General features: G+C 44.1%; 1 protein-coding gene across 4 annotated transcripts in view; it reads left to right on the top strand.

The window, feature by feature from the left end:
• NFAT5 (nuclear factor of activated T cells 5) overlaps window positions 1–25316 on the top strand; it is a 956760-nt gene that overhangs the window by 644796 nt on the left and 286648 nt on the right. For all 4 annotated transcript variants that reach the window (XM_086945726.1, XM_086945727.1, XM_086945728.1 and 1 more), the window contains one exon: window positions 9048–9180. In XM_086945726.1, coding sequence (XP_086801852.1) covers window positions 9048–9180 — 133 coding nt within the window. The remainder of the gene's footprint in view (window positions 1–9047; window positions 9181–25316) is intronic.

The raw sequence follows: 25316 nt of genomic DNA, 5'->3' as shown, positions 1-25316 counted from the left end.
AATACCAATCAACACAAACTTCGCCTACAGAAATTTAACAGATTATACAAGTCCGCTATCAAAACACCTAAGAAGGGGGTGCTATTCAGACAGAATTCCAAATGCTAAACGTGCAAATAAAGAATTCTATAACATTCTCAATGCATTCCGCAAGCCAAATTGTCAAGAAGGAACTTCCACCACATTTCACACAATGAATTTATGGACCTGGTCAAAGCAAGCAGGCCTGCCTGCAGTCCTTCTGACCCATGTCCACCGCAAACCTTCAAGAGAATTCTTCTAACTATCTCTGCTGCCACACCAGTAAGAAGAATCATCAACAGTTCCTTAACTACAGGAATATTTCCAGAAGAACTCAAAAAATCATATGTACGCCCATCATTGAAGAAAACAAACCTGGACTCGCTGAACCCCGACAACTACAGACCGATTACAAATGGATCTTTCCTGGGCTAACCGATAAAAAGAGCAGCATTCGCCCAGATGTCACAATTTATTGAAGAGGACACCATACTTTCAGACTTCCAACCTAGATTCCGTCCCAGGAAAAGGCACAGAATCTGCCCTCGTTGCCATCTGGGATGACATGAAGAACACAGTTGACTGCCAAAGGGTTGCTGCACTACTTCTCTTGGACCTCTCTGCTGCTTTTGAAATGGTTCACCATGACATTGAAACAAAAAATCTAGGAAGCCAACATAGAGGGGACCGCTCTAAACTGGATCACATCCTACGTTCACAACAGAACTAATGTCATGCATACCCCCCTTTCTCGTCCAAACTGTACTTCACAAAAGCAGGGTTCTATCATTTGGCCCAAGCTTTTCAACGTCTACATGAACTTATTACCGGCAGTAATCAATCAATTTAATCTCATATGCTATAACTGTGCAAATGACACGCAAACACTCCTTCAACTGGAATGCCCCAAAGACAATGGAAACTCTCCAATTTTCAGTTGTCTCAGAGTCGTGGATCAATGGATGACTTGGAGACATCTCAAATAGAATGCTGCCAAAATGGAAATACTCATGCATGGCGATTGGAAAAATTATGACCCACTCGCCTCCTGATCTGGGAACACTATTGTATCAAGGAAAGTAAGAAACCTCGAAATGACCATGGACTTCAAACTATCAGTGAATGCCCTTGTGGACAAACTAGCAAGATCACGCTTTTTTACTATAAAAACTCTGTGACGAATCTTCCTCCATCTGAGATTTCTACACAAGGTCCAAGCTACTATCTCTCTTGTTCTGTCCAAACTCGATTATGCTAATAGCCTCTTCCACAGACCATCTTTAACAACTATGAAAAGACTACCATGGATTCAGAACCCGGCTACCAGACTACTCGTACAGATAAAGCCGCAAGACCACATCTCCCCTCTTTGAAAGCCTTGCATTAGTTACTGGTTTCCAGAAGATCCACATTCAAGCTGTTTGTATCCACCACAAAGCGATACATGGAACAGAACCACCCTTCTGTAGTAGGGGATCTCTGTGTATAGTCATAACCTGTGAATAGTCCCGCCCATGTGCGGGGACCCTGGAGCAATCAAAATAGTCTCTTAAGTTGTCTTCTTCTGCAGTACTGCATAGACACTTAAGAGAAAATGAAAGACAAATAATGCAGCCTGACATTAACAAGGCTAAATTGGCCAGCACTTCATCCTGAAGTGAAAAAGGATAGCTAAATAATATATAAATTTACACATTTTACAGAGTTTCACACATAGAGAAACTCCCCTTCACGAAAATCTTTTGTCATGATCGAGAGAAAGGGTTGGACAGACAAGCCTCATAGGCTGCCATTATCTTGAAAAGGGAAACCGTGCCTTTAAGGAACCCTCCAGAGATCCTCGGTATCCCATGATGCACAGCCAAAGGCAAGTTACTGTCAGTTCTTTTTTCTGGCTCCTGCTAGAAGGACCCTGGAGAATTGAGCTCTAACTTTATTGGTATAACTTCAATTTTTTGAGCTTTTTTCTGATATTTAGTGTTTCACTCTAAGTCTGGGGCCCTTCTCTTCCATTTGCTGTCTTTTGTGAGCAGCTAAACCACTTCTTTCTTTTCAAAATGCCAGCTTTATTTGACAAGTGCCCTGAGTGTGGTAGGAAGAAGGACAAGTCAGACCATCACAGAGTATCTTCCATCTTCACATGTACCTGACTCCTGTGAAATTTGCCAATCTTTCTCCAGGAGGACCCTGCATGACAGGGAGAAGATCTGTCTTCAAGGCCTGGAGCAGAGAAGACATCAGGATGCAGGTGGGGCCTCTGGGCATGGAGGAACTCTTTCTTCGTCCTCATCCGGTGCATCGGCCTCTGGGGGGGCTCCCCAGTCAAGAGAAGGCCCAGAAACGGCACTGATCCCGTCTACGTGGATGGCTTCGGCGTCGAGAGGTATGACAACAATATGCTCCCCGTCGACCCAGGGCTCTGGGTCGAAGTGATGTTGACGTTCGGCATCAAGGGGAAGGATGTCGAGACCTCGGACGAGGTTGACGTCGAGGACTTCACAGACGACGTCGACACACCATCGTCGTGCTGAGTTCCGAAGATATCAGCGCTCGCCGTCGAGGCGACACCGCCGTTCACTGTCGAGGCGACACCGCCGTTAACGTCGACACGAAGGTCGGCGTCGAGAAGGTCGACACGATCAACGTCGAGGAGAAGGTTGACGTTGAGGAGAAGGTTGACGTTGAGGGGAAGGTTGACGTCGAGGGGAAGGTTGACGTCGAGGGGAAGGTTGACGCGTCGAGGGGAAGGTTGACGTCGAGGGGAAGGTTGACGTCGAGGGGAAGGTTGACGTCGAGGGGAAGGTTGACGTCGAGGATAAGGTTGACGCCCACAACAGTGTCTAGTTGAAGTTCGTTCTCTGTGATTAGTGTTTCCACTTCGGAGAGTCCCCGGTCGCGGCGGCGCCGGCGCTCTTCATCAGGGGATTCGACCTCCAGAGCACCCTCCTCGAGGCCTGCTCGTAAGAAGAGGAGAGTAATTCGGTCTCCAGATTCGGAATACTCTAGGACCTACTCACCCTCACGGCCTAGGACACCTACACCTCCTCCTCCTCCTCCTCCTCCTCCTCCTCCTCCTTCTCCTTCGCCTCCGCCTCCACCTCCGCCGAGGCCTTTGATTCCGGATCAGCCGCCGCCTCTTCCGCACCCGCCTGTGCCGGTGGTTCTGGCGGGGCCCAGAAGACCAAGGTCCCGATCCCGGGTGAGACACTGCTCCCGCAGTGGGCGCAAATCTTCGACCAGATCACGACATCATTGTCGCAGAGAGAGGTCGCGTCCAGGTATACAAGGGACACAGACTCTTCTAGTGGCAGGAGGCACTAGTCTACATTGTCGGACTCTCTGCCTACGAGGGTTTCGCCAGTTGATGACATTGCTACGTTTGCATACTTCCCAGGCATTCCATATTTGCTGGAGTTAACACACGTGTGTATAAATGATCCTATGAAAATCTATAGAACAAATGTACTCCCATCCCTTTCAGAGGGGTTCTTTTTTTCACCCCCGAAAACATTTTAAATCTGCATTTCAAGATTGACATTTATGAATACCCATGAACGTGTACGTTTCTAGGTGTACACAGAATCGGATTTTATTGGCCTGGAGCACCCACCTCTTAGTTCATTTACTCACATGAAAATCTCAGAGTAGGTAAATCGAGTGCCAACCCACTTTTTCCGTGTATAAGGCAACATTACACCTGAAAAGAAGCTGGAACATAACATTTTCACCTGACAGCACCTTGCATGGTTCATCTTCTTGTAAAATGTCCAGCCATTAGTATAGCACTTGGAAAATAGTGTCTATTTGATAAAAACAAAATAAGAAAAATGAACTGATGTACATTGAGGTGAAGTGATTTGCCTAACATTACACAGTGCTCAAAAGAAAAACGTCAGACTGTGGGAAATTTTCTTGATAATCAGTTGACAACGCTTTTACTAGACCACAAATATATTTTGATTATTCCCAGTAATGTTTTGTAATACCAACTGAATGCTTCACAATAAGTAACACAGAACGATCCACAAGACGCTTCTTTTGAAACTCAGATAAAAAAGAGAATACGCGCATAATTAGAACACAAATGCACCCAGAACTGTGCTATAATTCAAACTCTTTGATAATGATGGAGCCCTGCTATGATCAGAAAGCTGGCCCAAATAAAAACCAATATATAATTAGGAGCCTCTGCATGTTCAGAAAATACAACTGTTCAAAGATGTGATACGGAGACCTACTGTATTGAGTCTGTTTAGATCAGTGTGTGATGTAATCGGTGCCTTGCTGGAACCAAATCGGGGCATAATATGGCAAGTCTTATCAAAGCTACCATACAAGGTCAACCCTACTGTAGTTTGTCAAATCAGTACTTGGCACTAAATGAGAAATCTATTTCTTATACCTGCACAGTTAGATATATTACAAAATTCCACACCCCTGGGGGTTATCTAAAACCTTCACCGTTTAACATACTAACCACACTAGACTTGCATTGCAGATGAGACTTGCTTTCCAGGCAAGGTATTACACCAGAAACTGATATTGTTGATCTTCATAGATTGACACCTTCAGTCCTTTGGTGCTGACTTGAATTTTTTTTAGTTTGAGCAGATCCTAGAAGATAGAATGAGACCATCTATAAGAATATACTATGCTTGTGGGGAAAAGTTGTGCTTCTGATGTATACATATGCCAGGGATACGCTAATTCTATTCTGATACTTTTAGCGTTGAATATTCTTCATGTGTTAAATTATCTTTCTACAATGTTTGTAAGAACTCTAGTTACAGTTTTGTTGCACCAAACATTCTGTTGGCGGCCTTTTTAGAGAGCGTTTGAACTTATGTTTTCTTCCATTTGGAGATAGACTCCTGCTTGGTGTCTGGAAATGGTACTAACAATTGATGTATCCTCTTTAAAAGGGTCATGTGTAGGTTTGATGTCAAGAATGTAGTTGGAGTAAGCCTACCTGTTAATCCAGCTTGAACTGTCACTGAAATGTAGTTTTATTTTCGATTGATCACCCACTATATATTTAGTTTTTTCTTGAGATAACATTGTCCTTCATGTTGGTCTTCTTTCCTCCCTTAGGTAACATCAGAAATCCAGTAAAACTATGTAGTGGGTGTGCCTGTGTTTTTACGAATCCTTAACTTTCAACCTGAGCTTCCCTTGCGTGTTTTAACCTTAATTTCCACCAAATAAATCAACCAGACAACAGTACAAAATAACCAAAATGTTATCTGTTTTAAGGAACTACCCGAGGCGGAAGAGAGACTAAGCTGATTATATGTAGTAGAATATTATCCTGTATACGTCTTATCAGAAGAAGAATTGTCCTCTTTCCCACACTTCAGTGAGAAGTAAAATGTCTGCTGTAGATATAGCAGTAAAGTCCAAGCTTGGAGACTAAGTGCGCTGAGCGGCCGCACTGAACTTGGCTTTTGAATTGAAGGGCGCACAGATGGCCTATGGCGATCACAACTTGCGGTGTAGAGGTGAACTGTAATGAGGAGCCTGCATTGAGGGCGTTCTCCCCACACCGGATGGGCTAGAACGATAATCAGTATATACACCAAGAGTTGTGGCCGAGCCCCTGCATAGAGAGGATATACAAAAACAACAAAACCCCTGCACTGGATAAACAACAATAATGTCTGGGTGACTTCGAGTTTCAGTAGCATAAGTCAAACGTGCACATCGAAAATGTTCAAAGTCAATAGACTGCAAAGTGCTGAAAAAGGAATTTCAATGAAGTAAAGTTCTTGGTATAAAACACCGGTTTATTGTTCCTTTTGTACTGGCCAACACGTGTTTCATCGCAGGGAAACAGACTGCGAATCTTCAGGGCCTCTTAAACGAAAGAACCGGAAATGGTGTTGTGGCCAACGCCCGAAAAGGCGAAATGTGGAGGATGGACTTTACTCGCGCAGTTTGATGGTTCCTTAATGTAGTGGTAAGGAAGCCATAACCGGGAGGAGAAGATATTGAAGCAGTAGCGCTCAAGTTTAGGTAAACAGGCGGATGCACCTGACTGGAAGTGTTCCCCCTCCTGTAGTTCCCGGCGCCGTTTTTCAAAGACGGATATACTTGGTGGCCATACCTGGGGACCCTCTTGCCACCCTTTGATCCTTTGCACTCATGACAGCAATACGCAGGCACATGCGTACAAGAACTACTGAACCCCCATCACAACAGAGCTATTAGTACATGGCTCTCTGCGGGCACCGTGAAATCATTCTCTTGCTTGTATAGAGCACTGAATGCGGACCAGCAATGTCCATTGGAGAAGTGGGAGGCATATTTGGACACCCTGATCACAATAAAAGACTGGCATCATATTAGCTAGAGCTTTCCAGAAATACACACTTGAATCTCATTAATTATGTCTTGCATTGGTCCTACCTGACCCCAGAGCGCATAGGCAGATACTTTCAGATTGTCAATTTGGCCTGTCCTCACTGTGGAGAGATAGGGGCACACATGCTTCATTTGTTTTAGGCCTGCCTAAGATTCCGTGAGTTTTGGTAAGAGTCTTTTATTCAGTTGAGGGGACTAGCGAAAGGGTGATCCCTCCTACCCTGGGCCACTGTTTATTGGGGTGGTTTCTCCACACATCAAAGACTAAAGAAACCAGCAGATTTCAAGATCTGGCATTTGTCATTGCTAAACTAGATAGCGGGGAATTGGAAGGAAACGGGGGCTCCCTGCCTACATGTCTGAAAGAGGGAAATGCTGAAGTGGGAAGGCTGCGAGAGGCCAGGAGGGTGATGTGGAGCAGAGAGGTGGCCTGAGCGGTTCTGGTAGAGGGCCTGGCCAACCCCAAACAGGACACGCCTGAGGGATCACCTGCGGGGTCCCCATGATCACCCCCTAGAGAATGCATTCCCCTACTTCTTAGGCCTGATGCGTAGACCTTTGTCTGTTACTGCCCAACCCTTTTCAATCAAGAGGGAGATTAACAGATACTACCACAGATCAACCCCTTTCATGCCGCATGGTACAGACTCATAGGGGGAAGAGAAGGAAGCAGTTCTCTTTCAATTTTAAGATTTATCATTGTCATGCCTTGATCTTATTTATGTGCTGTGAAACGACTAAGGAGTCGACCTGTAAGGCTCCATTGTACGAACATGCTACAGGGTATACCAAACAAACAAAATCTGTTTACCAGAAAAAATCCATTAAGTCCAGGCTGTGCAATTTGTCGTGTTGCCACTTAGAGATCAGTGGTTAACTTTCTTCAAGCACAACTGCCTGAACCCAGATGCAGAGGTATAATTTCAAGTGAGAAGCCAAGCTATTTTATTTTGCCTCCATTTCTCTTTATTGGAGGGATTGCTTGTGTAGGAAAGTATGATCTTTCTGGAATAGATACTCCAAAGTTTTGGCGGATGTCGTTGTGTTTTGACTGAAGTTCCTTGGGATCCTTCTTACCAGGACCCCAGTTGGTGCTCTCTCCTCTAGATTTGCTGATAAGTGCTTTGTACACCCCATAATTGGTATACTGGAGTACCGGTATGAGCCACCAGTATATGGTTCTGAGGTACTCAGGGCGTTGGTACTCCAGGAGTCTCCAATGGACTGTAGCATATAATAAGCCACCCATAGGAGGCCATGCAAACTGTATGTGCAGAGCTGCAATTGCAGTCTGTGTGACAGGGTGCATGCATGCTTCACTTCAGATATGAGGTTTCTGTTATATTCCGGTAGTGCACATAAAACCTACAAGTCACCCCTAAGGTAGGCCCTTTAATCCAAGAGCAGGTTGCATGGCTCTAAGTGTGTGGGCACCCCTGCATGAGCGGATGTGCCCCTACAAACCCCAGACTCTATTTTCTGTGCTTTGTAAGTGGGGTACAGCCATTATAAGGTATGTAGTGGACACTGGCTAGTCGAGGTGTCGAACTACGAAATGGCTGCCCCGAACCTGCTGTTTGGTATCAAACATGTTGGAATCATGCAACTACACAATTCCAGTGTTAGTTGCATGACATCATGCAATGGGGTGGCTCCTTAGAGGACCCCCCAATACCTGCTCCCTAGAGGACCCCTCAATACCTTCTTGTGTAGCCTTGAAGGGTCTGAGTGCCAGCCTGCGCTGATGCCACCCCCGACAGTGTCCCCCCCCCCCTCCTCCTCTTTATGTGTAATTGATATCTCTGGGTAGGAAATATACTAAGTTGTTCTGTAGTAATATAAAGTATTTTTCTACGCACCTGGTGTGGTTTTTTTTGCGTGAAAAGCTTACTGACTGACTAGAGTGGCACATGCAACAGCTTTACACCCCTCCTGCCTTAGCTGCTCTCCACACACCCCTTTGTGCTCTTTTTGTTTTTTTAGGGACCCAAACACTATCACTAAGGGCTGCCTGGGCTCAGTGCACAGTGCCTCACTATAGGCAGATCCTATATACTGAGCCAGCCTCCTACAGCTTGCTTCTTTATCCAGCAGTCACAAAAGTTAAAGTTAATCCCATGACTGAGAAGATAACATTTTGTGCCTGTACTTATGAAGCTATATTCTTAATCATAAGCGCCCCTCTCACCTCTTTGTGCCAAAGAAATCTACGATATGTCTTGTAAAGCTTCATAGAGAACTGAGGACTGGACTTTGTGCAACTTATCGGTAGTGGCTAAAAACTTGAGACCTTGAAGGAGCACCACCTTATTACATGAACAACTTAAGCCAAACTGTTTTTTTAGTTTTCAATCTCAAAAAGTGCTCTTTAGTTGGTTTTGATTTAAATAATTTAGATTATATCAGTATTCTGTGGTCCTTCTGGATTTGCAGGAATTGTATAGTGGCTAAACATATCATATAGACCGACTTCAATGGCTGGTAAGATTTCCTCAGCATAATAAGTCTTGCAAATGGTCCTTATGCCTAAGTTGTATATGGCTTGATGTTTTGCTATTTGCTAACTACTTAGTGTAGGCATTTTTGTTATTAGTTGGACAAGTTGGATATATTTGACATATTTTTGGTGCTCAGACACTCATTAATTACAATGTTTTTACCTCTAGAATCATCTAGTCGTGAAAGTTCCTCCATATCAAGACCAGGAAATCAACTCTCCAGTTTCCGTGGGAATTTATGTTCTGACGAATGCTGGAAGATCTCATGAAGTGCATCCATTCACGTACACTCCAGATGCATGTATGTATTTAAACTTATGTTATAGCACGATGGGTAATGTGTTGGGCGGGGAACTCTGCAAAAAGACACACCTAATGGCTTCCTGAAACGATTTATCTGATAGAGATATCTAGCCTCAGATTCCTTAACTTTTGAATTATCCCCTGGCACCAGTCTGGATCTGGTAATTTTTCAGCAGTACCTGTGCGCTCTGGGGGACGGGGTCATACGGGTCTGGTCATGACTTTGACTCTGGTCATAACGTCAGTGAAGCAATATAAGTCCCCTCCGGCGCTGGTACACCAGCTACTTCTTTCAGCTCTGTAACGTGGATCCAGAAAAGCAGCTCCTCGGGTCTTTTTTTCTTGACCTACTTCGACACCTGGTGTTGGTGGAATAGTGTGCCTTTTTCAAATGTCGACAGGTTTCAAACCTTCGGGGTCTTGTAGCCGACATATGTCGGTGTCGGACCCTCATACAGTTAGTATTTTGTGTCTAGGTGAGCACCGCAACGCTGAAGATTTTGGTTCCTGCCAGAACCTAAAACCCAAGTCGCTGAAGGAGCAGCGTTTGAAATTGATGGCGGCACTGGTATCGTGATCTTCGGAGGCTTCCCAGCCTCGGTCTTCGTCGTCCTGAGAAGAACATTTGCGGGGTCGATCTAGGAGCCGGAGCCGGTCTGGGGGACGTTGTTTTCCAGGGAAGTCAAAAGGTAAGGGGCGGCTGAAGTCACTGAATTCACAGACTTGACCGCGTGGAGACTCCATCTCCCTGGGCTTCTCCCGCACGACAGCTTAGGAAGCCATACTTGACTCTGCAGCGTATCTCCCCATGTTTCCGGGAGCCGGTGCATTAATGGCTGAGATGAGGGAATAATATGATTCCTTACACCTCCTCTTTGGAACCCCATCTCCCTCTCAAGGGCCTCTATGCCCCAACGTGGTGAGTGGGGTGCGGTCAGAGAATTTGTCCTCTGTGATGGTTGGGTCATTGGAGTCAATGGATCAGCGTTGGTCGACATCAACTGACATCGCTTTGGCGCAGGCTCACTGTCCTTCAGATCTTTGCCTACGATGCTGGTCTTTGATCAACAGACTCCTAAATTGACATTGGTGGCTCAGGTCAAAGTTGCCTCTCCTCCCCCAGTCACTGTTGTGATGTGCCACTTCGGCAGATATGCGGATTCGGCTGTGCAAACTGAGGGAACTGTTTATTTTGGGGGCACCTTTATCGACTGGGCCTTGACTTCTTCAGCCCCAATGCCAGTGTGATTCAGGTGGAAGGAGCGTAGTCTTACAGCTCTTGGTGATGCTACTGGGCTGGATTCTTCGCCAGCCTCTGGGTCGCTTTCTTCACCTTGTCTTGCCATGAAGGCAAGCTCCTCTTTTGCAGGCATGCTGAGGAAGTCATGATGCACTGGGCCAGGGTCAGACTAATTTGCATATAGCCAGGTTCTGAGCTGGGATGGGGCAGTGAGATAAATAACGGTGATGGATCAAGCCCTGATCTTTGGACTGGGTAAGAGTGGTCTGTTTAACTCAGACACTCTGTTCATCACCACCCCCTTTTTTTAAATCGTTTTTGGCCACTATAGGTGTGGCAGGGTATACTCAGACATGAGTCCCTTTCTCACTGCTCCATCAGGATTCAAGCAAGCCGGGCCGAAGAAGGCTGAAATGCCAGAAACCGGTCCCCGGTAGCTTGTCTCCTTTCTGGTGAAGAATTGGCTTGGTAGTTTAGTCTGCCCTGTTCCCATGATACACTGGGCCAGGGACAGACTGATTTGCATATAGCCAGGTTCTGAGCTGGGATGGGGCAGTGAGATAAATAACGGTGATGGATCAAGCCCTGATCTTTGGACTGGGTAAGAGTGGTCTGTTTAACTCGGACACTCTGTTCATCACCACCCCCCCCCTTTTTTTAAATCGTTTTTGGCCACTATAGGTGTGGCAGGGTATACTCAGACATGAGTCCCTTTCTCACTGCTCCATCAGGATTCAAGCAAGCCGGGCCGAAGAAGGCTGAAATGCCAGAAACCGGTCCCCGGTAGCTTGTCTCCTTTCTGGTGAAGAATTGGCTTGGTAGTTTAGTCTGCCCTGTTCCCATGATGCACTGGGCCAGGGACAGACTGATTTGCATATAGCCAGGTTCTGAGCTGGGATGGGGCAGTGAGATAAATAACGGTGATGGATCAAGCCCTGATCTTTGGACTGGGTAAGAGTGGTCTGTTTAACTCAGACACTCTGTTCATCACCACCCCCTTTTTTTAAATCGAGGAAGTCTTCGCCAGCCTCAGGTTGCTTTCTTCTCATAGTCTTGCCAGAGAGGGAAGTTCCTCTTTTGCAGGCATTCTGAGGACAGTGGCAGCAGTTTTAGATTTGTCACTGCCCATGGTGCAAAGGGCTACAGAGCCTTTGTTTGAAATACTTTGCCAGGCTCAGATGGGAGAATAGCCTGTTCTTCCATATTGTGAGGCCCTATTTGACATTTTGTTAGATGCTTGGGCCAAGCCTTAATCGGGGGTCTCAGTGGACCGAGATATTGCATGTAGGCATTTGCCTTCTCCTTGGGACCCAGTTTGTTTGCATAGAAATCCTTCACTAGTGGCCTGGTGACTCAGGGTGTAACGTCTTCTAAGGATTTAGATTCTACTCCTAAAACGCTGGTGGGTAAGGATGCTAGGGGTCGTGATGCTTGTGGTAAGCTTATATCTGCTTCGACCAGCTCAGCATTGAGAGCCACCACCAGATCTTGTGTGCCCGGGCGAATATCCTATGCCTTATGGGATTAATTACAGAACATGCTCCTATCTCTTCCAGATAACCTCCTTCCTGAGGTAGGCAACTTGATTAGAGATGGCCAGCAGACTGCTAGGCTTACTATAAGATGTGGAATGGACAAGACGGATTATGTGGGTCGGGCCATGGCTTCTGCAGTGGTGCTATGGCGCCGGGCTTGGTTGGTGTGTTCTGGTTTCTCGGAGGCTGTCCAGCCTTGTTTAGCAGATCTAACTTTTGATGGTGCCCATCTTTTAGGCGATCAGGCAGTGCGACGTTAAGATGTTTCATGAAAGACGGAGAACTACAGAGTAGTAGTTCTACATTTTCTATTGGTACTTTTCTTATAGCTAGGCTTGGTATATATGTTTTTGTTGGTCAAAGAACAGCCTTATTAGGACATTGGATATGTCCGAATAAGGACATATCCAGTTCTACCACATGTACTCAGGAGAGGAGTTGTAGTTATAACCTCAGGACCATTTGCTTTCTTATTTTGTGTATTGATTAAAATGACTAAGGGAGGTTCCCTTTGTTTCCTGGCTTTTGAGGATGGGCTTCCTGCTCAAGAGGCTGTTAAGAGAGGTGTCTTCCTGTATGGAAACAGATCTGTTACATGCTTCTTCGAAGCAGTTCAGTATGCAAATATTATGGCTCTCTTCTTCAGTGCTTCTGTAGAGCCATATGGTTATGTCAGTTGTTGACTGGTGTATAGCGACTCTTTGATCTACTCTTGGAGTGATCGGGTGCTTCAGCAAGTTGAAGCTTTGCTCTGACTCAGAGTGTATGTTTGCATGGTTTGAATGCTACTTTGCTTGTGAGTTCTTTCTTTACCCCAAAGGAACAATTTATGGATCCAGACTGGCGCCTGGGGGGAATTCAAAAGCCTTGGAATCCGCGGCTACACTGTCTCTACCAGATATCATGTTAGTAGAGGTAAGTAACTTTTACAGCAATGTGAAAAATGATTTAACAATGTAAACCTTGGGTACTGGGCACATCTGGAAGTTTTCCTTTTGTTAGATGCACCACCTTGCACATTATATGTGAAGTTGAATAAGATAGATACATTTGTATTGTAAAGATAAATGTTGGGTTTGAACTAACAATATTGTGGAGGTACAAAGGGCCCAAAAAGTTGTCAAATATTGCCCACTGAAATAATAGAGTGAAGAAGGTTGTGGCTACAAAATACGTGGGAAAATGGCATGCTTTATAGGGCTAATGTAGATTTATTGGGAGCAGGAGCGAGGGGGGCATCCTCCTGCTAAATAAGAGAAGAGCATTTACGTTGAAGAGGAGAAAGATGCAGGGTTCAGGGAAGGAGTGTCATTAAGGGGTACTAAAGAGATGTAGAGTTCATGTAAAGATAGTCTTAAAGAATAGTTTTGGTTTTTTTAAGGTTCAGCGAATGGAAGTGTTATGGGGTAGTAACGTTTTTTGGGTTCAGGGAAGGGTAACATAAAAGTGGTTATTTGTGGTTTTTAGAGTTCAGGGATCAGTTGCATAAAAAGGTAGTAAGGGATTTTTAGGGTACATCAAAGGATGACTCAAAGCGGTAGTAAGGATTTATAGTGTTCTAGAAAGGGTAGTATTAAGGGGAAGTAATGGGTATTTAGATTCAGGGAAAGGTAGCATTAAGGTGTATAAACAGCGTTTTAAAGTTCATTGGAAGGATAGCATTAAAGAGTGGTAAGGCATTTGTAAGTTTCAGGGAAAGGAGCGTAAAGGGGTACTGTGGGGTTTTAGGTTTCAGAGAATGTTAGCATTAAGAGGTACTAAAGTGGTGGTAGAGTTTTTAAGGATTAGTATCATTAATGGGTAGTTTGGGGTTTTAAGTGCTCAGAGATGGGAAGCTTTAAGGGTAGTGACTAGTAATTAGGGTATAGCTAGATAAATTAAAGAATGGGTGTAATAAAAACAACTTTTAAATTCAATATTTTTGGTATTGGCACAGATAATGGACACAACATTGTTACTTTCACAAGGTCGACTCTAATTTAATGTTTTTGTCATTTTAAAAGTAACCTTTTTTACATACAACCAAATGTTGTAGACACATCTTTCTATCGGCCTCTGCTTATTAGATTATTGTAATAATATAAAATGTTACCCTCATATTTATCAAGACATATGGACAGCTTCTTTTCCCATTCAAACGTAGTGTGACCTGGCAGTTTGGGCTGCACTGTTCCTATTGCAGCAGGAGCCGTGGTATTTTGTATAAGGTTGGTAACCGCACACTGAGTAAATTAGATTGCCTACATTACAGCCCAAGATAATCACTAGTGGCAATGATTATTCCATACATTCCACCCTTCACGTTTTTGTTTTCCCACTTTACTATAACATTACATAATAAATAGGATCTGGTGGAATAAGGCTGTAAAAACTGATTAACAGTTTATGGAAAAGTTGGGGACCCCTACATTTTGTTTAGTTTGCTATTTGTAGGGAAAATATCAACATTTTTAGAAAAAAGGAACAATATCTAGCAAACTACTGATAATTGAATCGCCCTTATATTGATCTTATATTACATACTATATGCTAACACATAATGATTGACTGAAACAGTGATGTATCAAAATTATAAGTTATTTTATTTTATATTTCTTGATTTTTTGTTCATTATTTTTTTTCCTTATCCATTTATAAAAGACATATGTACTTCATATAATTTAACATTCAAAAACAATTAATGTACATACAGATACAAACTAGACAATATCAACAATAGTGCAAAAAAGAAAAGAAAGAAAAAGTAACGAGTGCTATACGATATGTTCAGTCGATGAAAAAGTGAAGAAGGCAAATGCGGTAGAATGAAACACAACGCGTTTCGGCCGAGAGGCCTTCGTCAGGTGACCGTCATTCGTATATTACATACAACATAACCTATATGAAAAAGAGTGAAAAAATATACATACAATACAATTATAAGTATTTCATTGGATATATTTTTTTCTTCATTTCATGATATACATTATCTACTCATTTGTTAGCAAAGGTCAAAGATCATTCATTTTCAAGACAATTTTAGTTATAGTTATTTAGGGTCGCATGTTTTCTCATTTCAGAGAGTTATATCAATATACTTTATTTAAAACCGAGATACACTAGCAGTTTTGTCACTATATTTCACATAAGGTCTTTTCCGTTCATACATTGTAATGCCATTACTCTAAGGTAGACATTTGCAGTTTTAGGTTCAAGACACTCTATATTGCATAGTCCCTCTCTTTGCCTCTTATACTTTCCATCTATATTCTAATTCCCTTCTTTCTTTTTAAGAAAATGGAAGACATAAAACGTGAAATATAGTGACAAAACTGCTAGTGTATCTCTGTTTTAAATAAAGTATATTGGTATAACTCTCTGAAATGAGAAAACATGCGACCCTAAATAACTATAACTAAAATTGTCTTGAAAATGAATGATCTTTGACCTTTGCTAACAAATGAGTAGATAATGTATATCATGAAATGAAGAAAAAAATATATCCAATGAAATACTTATAATTGTATTGTATGTATATTTTTTCACTCTTTTTCATATAGGTTATGTTGTATGTAATATACGAATGACGGTCACCTGACGAAGGCCTCTCGGCCGAAACGCATTGTGTTCCATTCTACCGCATTTGCCTTCTTCACTTTTTCATCGACTGAACATATCGTATAGCACTCGTTACTTTTTCTTTCTTTTCTTTTTTGCACTATTGTTGATATTGTCTAGTTTGTATCTGTATGTACATTAATTTTTATTGAATGTAAAATTATATGAAGTACATATGTCTTTTATAAATGGATAAGGAAAAAAAATAATGAACAAAAAATCAAGAAATATAAAATAAAATAACTTATAATTTTGATACATCACTGTTTCAGTCGATCATTATGTGTTAGCATATAGTATGTAATATAAGGTCAATATAAGGGCGATTCAATTATCAGTAGTTTGCTAGATATTGTTCCTTTTTTCTAAAAATTTAAAAACTGATTAACCCTCAAATTTAAATTGTACATGGACTTTCTTTTGCATATCTTATTGCAGGATTAATTTGAGATAATTGACTATTATGGAATTAAGATTTTATTCCCAAATGTCTTTTCCGAGTTGGCTCCTGTCCTGTTGCCATTAACTTAGTTCACTGAAGATTGTATGAAAACTTATCGTGCTCAGTTTGGCTTTTAGTTGAGTCATTATAACAAATAAAAATCTAACCTTTAAAATAAATATTTTCTAATTGATATTCCTTCCTGCACATTACTCATCCTCAATCCATCCCAGCCCCACAACTCAATCCAGTAGCTTTTCTAGCAGTTCTCCAATACTTGCACATTTAAGTGCAATTACGTCATTAGCCTTGTGAGAGGTACAAAACAGAAGTGATAAAATGATCTAATAAAGGTGGTGTACAGTGTTGGTCACAAGTTCTATTCATTTTTAGCCTCATATACTAATATCCGGATCGCTGTCGGGTACATTTTTCGTCAACAAACGTTTGATTATTCATAGGCAGATGTCACTTCAGGCTTCAAGCTGTGTTTGAATTTAAGGTGACAGATAATAATAATAATAATAATAATAATAATACTGGATTTTATACAGCGCGAACAGCTACCTCGCGAGGAGGTGTCCCGGCGCTAGTAGATCACTGATAACCTTAGGCATAAAAGTAGGAGAGCTAGCGTGGCTGGGAGAAAAGCCAGGTCTTTAGCAATTTCCTAAAGCAGGGTTCGGAGGGGGCCTGTTGGATAACTTGTGGCAGGGAGTTCCACAGAACGGAGACGTTGGCTGAAAAGGTCCGACCGCCTAGCCGGGCCTTTTTTGCCCGCAGGATGACCAGTTGGACACGGTCATTGGATCGTAGTGCACGGCTTTGAAAGTATCTAGGAAGGCGGTTTTTCAGGTATTGTGGGCAGGAGCCATACAGAGATCTGAACGCAAGCGTCAAAGCTTTGAATTTTATCCTGTTGGCTACTGGTAGCCAATGCAGGGTTCGAAGATGCGGAGAGACTGACTGCTTGAAAGGAATTCGCAGTAACAGTCTCGCAGCCGCATTTTGAACTACCTGAAGCCTGTGAGTCAAGTATTTTGGGAGGCCCAGGTATAAACCATTGGCATAGTCCAGCCGTGAGGTGACAGTCGCGTGGACAACCGTTTTTCTACAACTCTCCGGTAAGAGTCTTAGGATTTTTCGGAGGTTTCTCAGCTTGCTAAGACAGCATCCGGCCACTTGTTGGACATGGGATGAAAAGGACATGTTATCATCCCATCTCACTCCAAGATTTTTTGCCGAGTGACTTGGTGAAGGGGGCGGGCCCATCTCCGTGGGCCACCAGAGTTCAGGGGCGGGGGGGACCCTTGCTGAAGAAGATGACTTCAGTTTTATTGGCATTCAGTTTTAATTTATTAGTGTTCATCCAGTGTGCTATATCCTGGAGACAGCCTTTGAAATTTGAGAAAGAATCATGCGTCATCTAAGAGTACGGAAATACCAACTGGGTGTCGTCGGCATATGAAATTGCCTTGACACCCCAGTTGGCAATTAACGTGAAAAGAGGAGCCAGGTAGATGTTGAACAGAAGGGGGCTGAGGGCCGATCCCTGCGGGACTCCACAGCCAAGAATTTTGGGTGTGGAAGAGAACGTCCCAAGTGCTACCTTCTGCGTTCTAAGTGATAGGTAGGAGTTTATCCACCCTAGTGCTCTGTCCTGAATGCCTATCTCTGCGAGCCGGCTGAGTAGGCTGGCGTGGTCCACCGTGTCGAAGGCGGCCGACAGATCCAGGAGTACCAGCATTGCTGAGTCTCCTGCATCCATCGACCACCTCACTGACTCGGCTACCTCTATGAGCGCTGTTTCTGGGCTGAAACCGGGACGGAAACCCGATTGAGTTTCATGTAGGATGTTATTGGTTTCCACAAATTTACTCAATTGTCGCTGTATAATTTTTTCCAGCATTTTTCCCGGGGCAGCAAGTAGGGATATTGGGCGGAGATTCGTAAGGTCGTCTGGGTCCCCATTGGGTTTCTTCTTTAGGGGTAGAAGAGTAGCATGCTTCCAGACGTCCGGGAAAATGCCCGAAGCAATGGAAGAATTCCAAATACATTGAAGTATCGGGGCTACCGAGTCTGCAATGGCACTCCATAGTTTAGCTGGGCAAGGGTCGTCAGGGGAGCCGGATTTGCATCGGCTAAGTTCTTGCCTTACCTCATTCAGTGGAATATGCATGAACTGGGTAAAAGTCTCTTCTAGCTCGCCTTTATTCGCTATGTCCTGCTTCACTGTTTTTGTTATTAGACCAAAAGAGTCGTACACTTTTTTAATTTTATGATCAAAATACTCAGAAATTTGCTCACATAGCGTAGCTGTGGGTACAACCTCTCTTTCAATGCATTTTGGCTTAAAAAACGACTGTACCACTTTAAAGACTTGTTTGCTGGACTGTTCTGCCTGAAAAATTCAGTCCGCATAGAAGCGCTTTTTGCTTTTCCTAATAGCTTTCCGGAATTGTTTAGAAGCTTCCTTATACCTAGCTTTTTCTTCCGGACCGTAGTTTACTCTCCAGAGTCTCTCCAGTTTTTTACAGACCGCTTTCTCATTCCTAAGTTCCTGCGAGAACCAGGGAGCTGAGGGAGAGTCTCTTTTAGATAGGGCCCGGGAGGCTGGAGCAATGGAGGAAACCATCTTTCCGATCCATTCATTGAGAAGTGTAGCATCCGTATTGGTATTATTTGTCAGGGAAGGGATGGTTTGCGCAAGGACCGGGCACATAGTATCAGGGGTCAGTTTTTTCCATTGCCTCTTCAGGACGTACCGTTTACTCGAGACAGGGGTATCATTCGCAATATTCAGTGTGAATGGGACGAGTGCGTGATCTGACCATGTCAGAGGAAGAGGTGTCTCAGACTGCACATTCTTGATGTTAGAAAAAATGAGATCAATAGTGTGGCCCCCTGTGTGAGTGGGGCCCTCATTGATCAGTCTGAGACTGGCCGTATTTAACGTGGATCTGAGCAGCTCTGCCATGGCACAGTCGGGTTTATCCATGTGGATATTGAAGTCGCCTACCACAATAAAAAGGGGGTGGAGGAGCGAACTCTGGACAATCGTGTCCAGTAGAGTAGTAAGGTAGGGGTCTGTACCAACCGGGGGGCGATAGAACACTAGTCCTGCTAGTGACAACTGAGGGCTCACTTGGAAGCAAAAGTGGAGGCCATCAATACCTTGAATAGCAGTGGGGGCAGAGGATGTCAAAATTAAATGCTCTTTAAAAATAATGGCTACACCACCGCCTCTTTTTGTCCCAGGGCGGTTGGTGAGGCATATTTTAAATCCCAAAGGGACTGCAAGTGCAATGGAGGTCAAGTTGTCCTCCTTGATCCAAGTTTCAGTTAAAAACAATATATCCCATTCCTGCTCTTCAAGTAAAAGCCAGACATCATCTGCGTGTTTGGCTAAGGATCTGCAGTTAAGAAGGCCCGCCCTGAGGTTTGTTTGAAATAGGGATTTGGGCTTAGGGGATATCACAGAGGCATCGCTGCCAATAGCTATCCCACAGTTGTTACAGATCTGAGGGAGTTCGAGGGTCACAGGGTCAATACAATGGGGGCGGCACTTGGATGGGGGATCGAGCGCCTTTAGGTCCTCACCTGACCACGCTATCCTTCCACCTTGTTCTTCGCTACCGGCAGCATGTCTTGCCCCGGCCGCGATCTGGTCGCAGACGGGCGCAGACGGGCTTGCCTTAGGCGCGCCCGCTGCGCACGTCCGCTGCGCGTTCTGGAAATGCACATTTAAATAGTGGGCCGTTTAGGGCGGGAAGGAGGCGTGGCCAAAAGTGGGCGTGGCCAGCGGCGAATGGAGCCGGTCGAGGGTGTCACGTGACAGCGCTAGGTCCGCTGCACGTCACCTTAAAGTGCCAGAGTGCGAGTTACTAAACACAGAGTACCAGGTTTAAAAGCACACAGTACAGGGTTTAAAAAAACACAGTATAAGACACCAATTTTAAAATATCAAATGTAGCAACTCCCGGCTTTTCGCCTCAGGAGACAGGATCTAAGTGAGCGCTCGATGTTCAGCGCTACAAGTAGGGCGGGAAGGGGGCGTGGCCAAAAGTGGGCGTGGCCAGCGGCGAATGGAGCCGGTCGAGGGTGTCACGTGACAGCGCTAGGTCCGCTGCACGTCACCTTAAAGTGCCAGAGTGCGAGTTAATAAACACAGAGTACCAGGTTTAAAAGCACACAGTACAGGGTTTAAAAAACACAGTATAAGACACCAATTTTAAAATATCAAATGTAGCAACTCCCGGCTTTTCGCCTCAGGAGACAGGATCTAAGTGAGCGCTCGATGTTCAGCACTACAAGTAGGGCGGGAAGGGGGCGTGGCCAAAAGTGGGCGTGGCCAGCGGCGAATGGAGCCGGTCGAGGGTGTCACGTGACAGCGCTAGGTCCGCTGCACGTCACCTTAAAGTGCCAGAGTGCGAGTTAATAAACACAGAGTACCAGGTTTAAAAGCACACAGTACAGGGTTTAAAAAACACAGTATAAGACACCAATTTTAAAATATCAAATGTAGCAACTCCCGGCTTTTCGCCTCAGGAGACAGGATATCTTTATTAGTAGTACTTTGGCTCTAAGCATCACACAGCCATGTTATGTATGTGCTTTACTGTACTCTAACACCATTCATGAAAGGGAGGGCAGCTCTGTATGGCTTCAGTCAAGGAGTTGCGCAAGTCAGTTAGTTGGTCCGCAGATCCCCTCTTCAAAAGTGGGCCATTGTGAGAAACACACTTATTGGTTCTTTCTTGTCTTAAGACTAAGCGAAGAAGAAGGGATGCTTCAGATTCTTCCTCATCTGTGCAGATTCCTATCTTGGAAAAGTTGGATCGGCAAGTAAGTTTGTCCTTTTCTTAGACATCAGCAAAACAAAGAAACATTTAAAGATTCTATGCTTTGGATCTTCAACCATTTTTCTTAAACCTCTGCTACACCCACCACAGCCACTACTGTTCTTCACGCACATTGAGTGTAGCTTGCTGTTGTCGATGCTGGCAGCTTCATCTGCTGGCATAGCACATCACCAATTGTGATATGTAGCATAGGTTTAAAATAGACCAGTGTCATTTGCAGGGTAACACTGACTCAGTTCTTCACTTGGATTTCCTCAGCGGCCGTCCCTGACGTTAGTACCAGCGTTATCAATTCAATTTATAACAAGGAGTCAACAAAGTAAAACACAGCCAGGATATTGCTAACACATATTACAGTCTGTGCCTTCAAATGTCCATAACGAGTATAGCAGTTTATTTCCAGGCGCAGGAAAATCCTTCTGTTAAGGAAATTAGCAGATTGTCTAATATCCTTGGATCTGACCCTGAAGCAATAATATTCCATGCATAATTTCTTAGGCAATGCGAGGATGTCTGTTTGGAAAACATTCTTTCTCCAAAACACAGAAATAGAATTGTTCTTGGCCTTAATTACTAGGGTTCTGAGTTCATCTCATGAAAGGAATTTTCCACCTTCAGAAAATCTCTTGTCTCAGGAGCATTCCTTTCATATCTCGACTATCCGAAGTTGGAGCTCAATCTGCAAATGATACAAGCTAAGTCCAGTCTCTTCAGATATCCACACAGCCAGGCAAAAGTCCAAGCCAATTTTCCTTTTATTGAGACTTTATTGAATACTGCTAATTTGTGTGGCCTAAGTCTGTCACTATACTTACAGCCAGGAAGCAAAAAACTGCACCAATAGATCTAGTCTCTTTGCATACACATCACATGCTCCAAAAGACTAGTTGTCCAAGTCTCATTAGCCAAGCTAAATCCCAGTATTTCCCTATGTTCCACTAGATAGAGAATCCATGATCCTTTTCGCTTACTCTGGAGGTTTCACTTCAGCTAGCAAGACAGTAAAGCATGCAATGCTTCTTGTTTACTTTTTGCTACTCTTTGTAGGAGATGACAGGTGGCCACTTCGTGCTGTCTTAGAACAGGTACTTTTTAACAGTTATTATATGAATGAAAAGAAGATGTAACGCGTCATGCAAACTGGCCTTAAGATGCTTGTTGCGGTAGAAATAACTGGGGGATTTGAAGTAGTTCTGTGCTGCAAGACCTGAAGACTTTCCCTTGAATTCTGTGGGTACGTGTTATCTAGACTTGTTGAGACATGCCTTTTGGTGGCCTGTTCCTTTTAAGTCAGAGGTCTTCAAACTTTTTGATGCCGAGACCCCCTTGTAAAACCTTTTTAGGGGTAAGGACCCCCTTCCGACAAAAGTTTCTAGAAACTGGTACTCCTCATCATCAACTTTTGACGACCATAAATGCGCCTGTTAGACCTCATCACATCCCTCCATCATTCATCCACCCACACTTTCACACATCCATCCATCCATCCTTTTATCCTTCCATCCATACATCCATCCTTCATCCATCCACCCTTCCTTCCATCCACCCATCATTCATCCACCTTTTCACACATCCATCCATCATTCATCCATGCAAACTTTTATCCATTCATACATCCATCCACCCTTTAATCTTCCCATCCATACATCCTTCATCCATCTACCCTTTCATCCTCTCATCCATACATCCATCCTTCATCCATCCACCCTTTCATCCATCCACCCACCCTTTCATCCATCCATCTACCCATCATTCATCCCCCTACCTTTTCACACATCCATCCATCCATACATCCTTCATCCGTCCACCCTTTCATCCTTCCATCCATACATCTATCCTTCACCAATCTATCCTTCATCCATCCACCCTTTCATCCATACATCCATCATTCATCCATCCACCCTTTCATTCATCCATCCACTCATCATTCATCCACCCACCTTTTCACACATCCATACATCCATACATCCATCATCCATCCATTGACCCATCCTTTACCCATCCACCCTTCCTTCCATCCACCCATCATTCATCCACCCACCTTTTCGCACATCCATCCATCATTCATCCATGCAACCTTTTATCCATTCATACATCCACCCTTTCATCCTCCCATCCATACATCCATCCTTCATCCATCCACTCTTTCATCCTCCCATCCATACAACCATCCTTCATCCATCCACCCCTTCATCCTCCCATCCATACATACATCCTTCATACATACATCCTTCATCCATCCACCCTTTCATCCATACATCCATCCATCCATCCACCCACCCTTTCATCCATCCACCCATCATTCATCCCCACACCTTTTCACACATCCCCAACCTTTTCACACATCCATTCATGCATCATTCATCCATGCAACCTTTTATCCATCCATACATCCATCCACCCTTTCATCCTCCCATCCATACATACATCCATCCTTCATCCGTCCACCCTTTCATCCTCCCATCCATACATACATCCATCCTTCATCCATCCACCCTTTCATCCTCCCATCCTCCCATCATCCATCCACCCTTTCATCCTTCCATCCATACATCCATCATTCATACATCCACCCTTTCATCCATCCATTCACCCATCATTCATCCACCCATCTTTTTACACATCCATCCATCTTTTTACACATCCATCCATCCACCCTTCATCCGTCCACCCTTCATTCTTCCATCCATACATCTATCCTTCACCAATCTATCCTTCACCAATCTATCCTTCATCCATCCACCCTTTCATCCTTCCATCCATACATCCAAAATCCCTTTCATCCATCCATTCACCCTTCATTCATCCACCCATCTTTTTACATATCCATCCATCCATCATTCATCCATCCACCCTTTCATCCATCCATCCTTCATCCGTCCACCCTTTCATTCTTCCATCCATACATCCTTCACCAATCTATCCATCATCCATCCTTTCATCCTTCCATCCATCATTCATCCATCCACCCTTTCATTCATTCATCCATCCACTCATCATTCATCCACCCACCTTTTCACACATCCATCCATCCATCCTTCAGACTTTCATCCATCCATCCACCCATCATTCATCCACCCACCTTTTCTGTGCCTCTCTCATGGGGGATCAGTATCTCTCTGCGTCGTCTTCCTTTTTCTTTCCCGCCCATGGGAGGGCATCTCTGTGCCTCCCTGCTGGGGGCGGGGGACGTGTCACGGGACCCACAGCTCCAAGTGAGCAACATCCATTGAACTCAAAGGGCTAAACTACAGCCACTCCCCCAGCCCCCCCAGCACGTGTATGTGAGCCTGGCTGTAACAGCTTCAGGGACACACACACAGTCACACCCAAGTACTTGACAGGTCTTTAAAAGACCTTTTACTTGTTAATGAGTCGTTGATGTTTTTCACACCACGGTGTGAATTAGCCCTCCGCCGTGAGCACCCTCGATCAGCCCAATGCCAGGAACTGCACTCTGAAGAATCTGCGACCCCATTTCCAGGACTCCACGACCCCCCTGGGGGTCGCGCCCCACAGATTGAAGACCGCTGTTTTAAGTGAAAAGGTAACTCTCTTCTTAGATCATTCAAGTAAAGTTGGGCTATAGCCTGAGCTCTTATATTAGTATCTCCTACAAGACCTTTCCAATAGCAGAAAAACTTTTGGGATTGTAGTCAGAAGTACATACCGCAAAGTCAATTTTCTCAAAATCTATTGCTGCAGTGTTTTATTTTTTTATAGTCTTTACAGTCTCAGGATCACCATGGGGGCCTCTTGCACCTGCCGTAGCTTTCATCTTCCTCCTCATCCAGTCCATCCACCATGAACAGTTGAACTGGACATGCTGTGATAATTTTGTCATACAATGGGTGTGATCAGAGCGATAGTGTACGTAGCCCTGGTGTGATCCTTCCTTCCACTCGAAGTGGTTATACAACAATTATCTGTAGTTGCAATTTTCCAACTGCATAGTTTTGTCAAAGTGGTCAGTTCTATGTCGCTTAGGCCTTACCACATGTTTTTCACAGAGTATGTCTGATTACAGCACCAGCTTTTCAAAGATTGTGGCAGAAGTTCAGCTTAACAACTATACTGGTGGCTGCCCCACTGGTGGTCTAACCTGGAAGTATCTCTTGCTGAGGAAACTTTGTGTAAATCAATCACTTAAGTCAGTCACATGTGCCTTGTTGTTAGGTTGGAGTTGGATGGCGCCAATGTTATTTTGTGGAAAACGTTCTCAAGGAAACCTCTTCTTAAGAAACCTTCTCTATAAAACCGTTTCCTCCATTTTTATAAATGAACACACCGGGTTGACTGCCCTTCCTTCATGTAAAAAACATTCATCATTTTCTTCCCTGGGATAACCTAGTTCCATTGTTAATATTAAATGGTGAAAACTCTCATAGACCTTCCTTCCATTTTTACTCTTTAGTGGTCCTGTTTGAGGGCTGGGCCACCCACACAACGTTCCTCTAT

Source organism: Lissotriton vulgaris, chromosome 12 (genome assembly GCF_964263255.1).
Source record: "Lissotriton vulgaris chromosome 12, aLisVul1.2, whole genome shotgun sequence".
NCBI lineage: Eukaryota > Metazoa > Chordata > Amphibia > Caudata > Salamandridae > Lissotriton > Lissotriton vulgaris.
The sequence above is the reverse complement of the archived record's forward strand: the minus strand, read 5'-3'. Positions and strand labels throughout refer to the sequence as shown.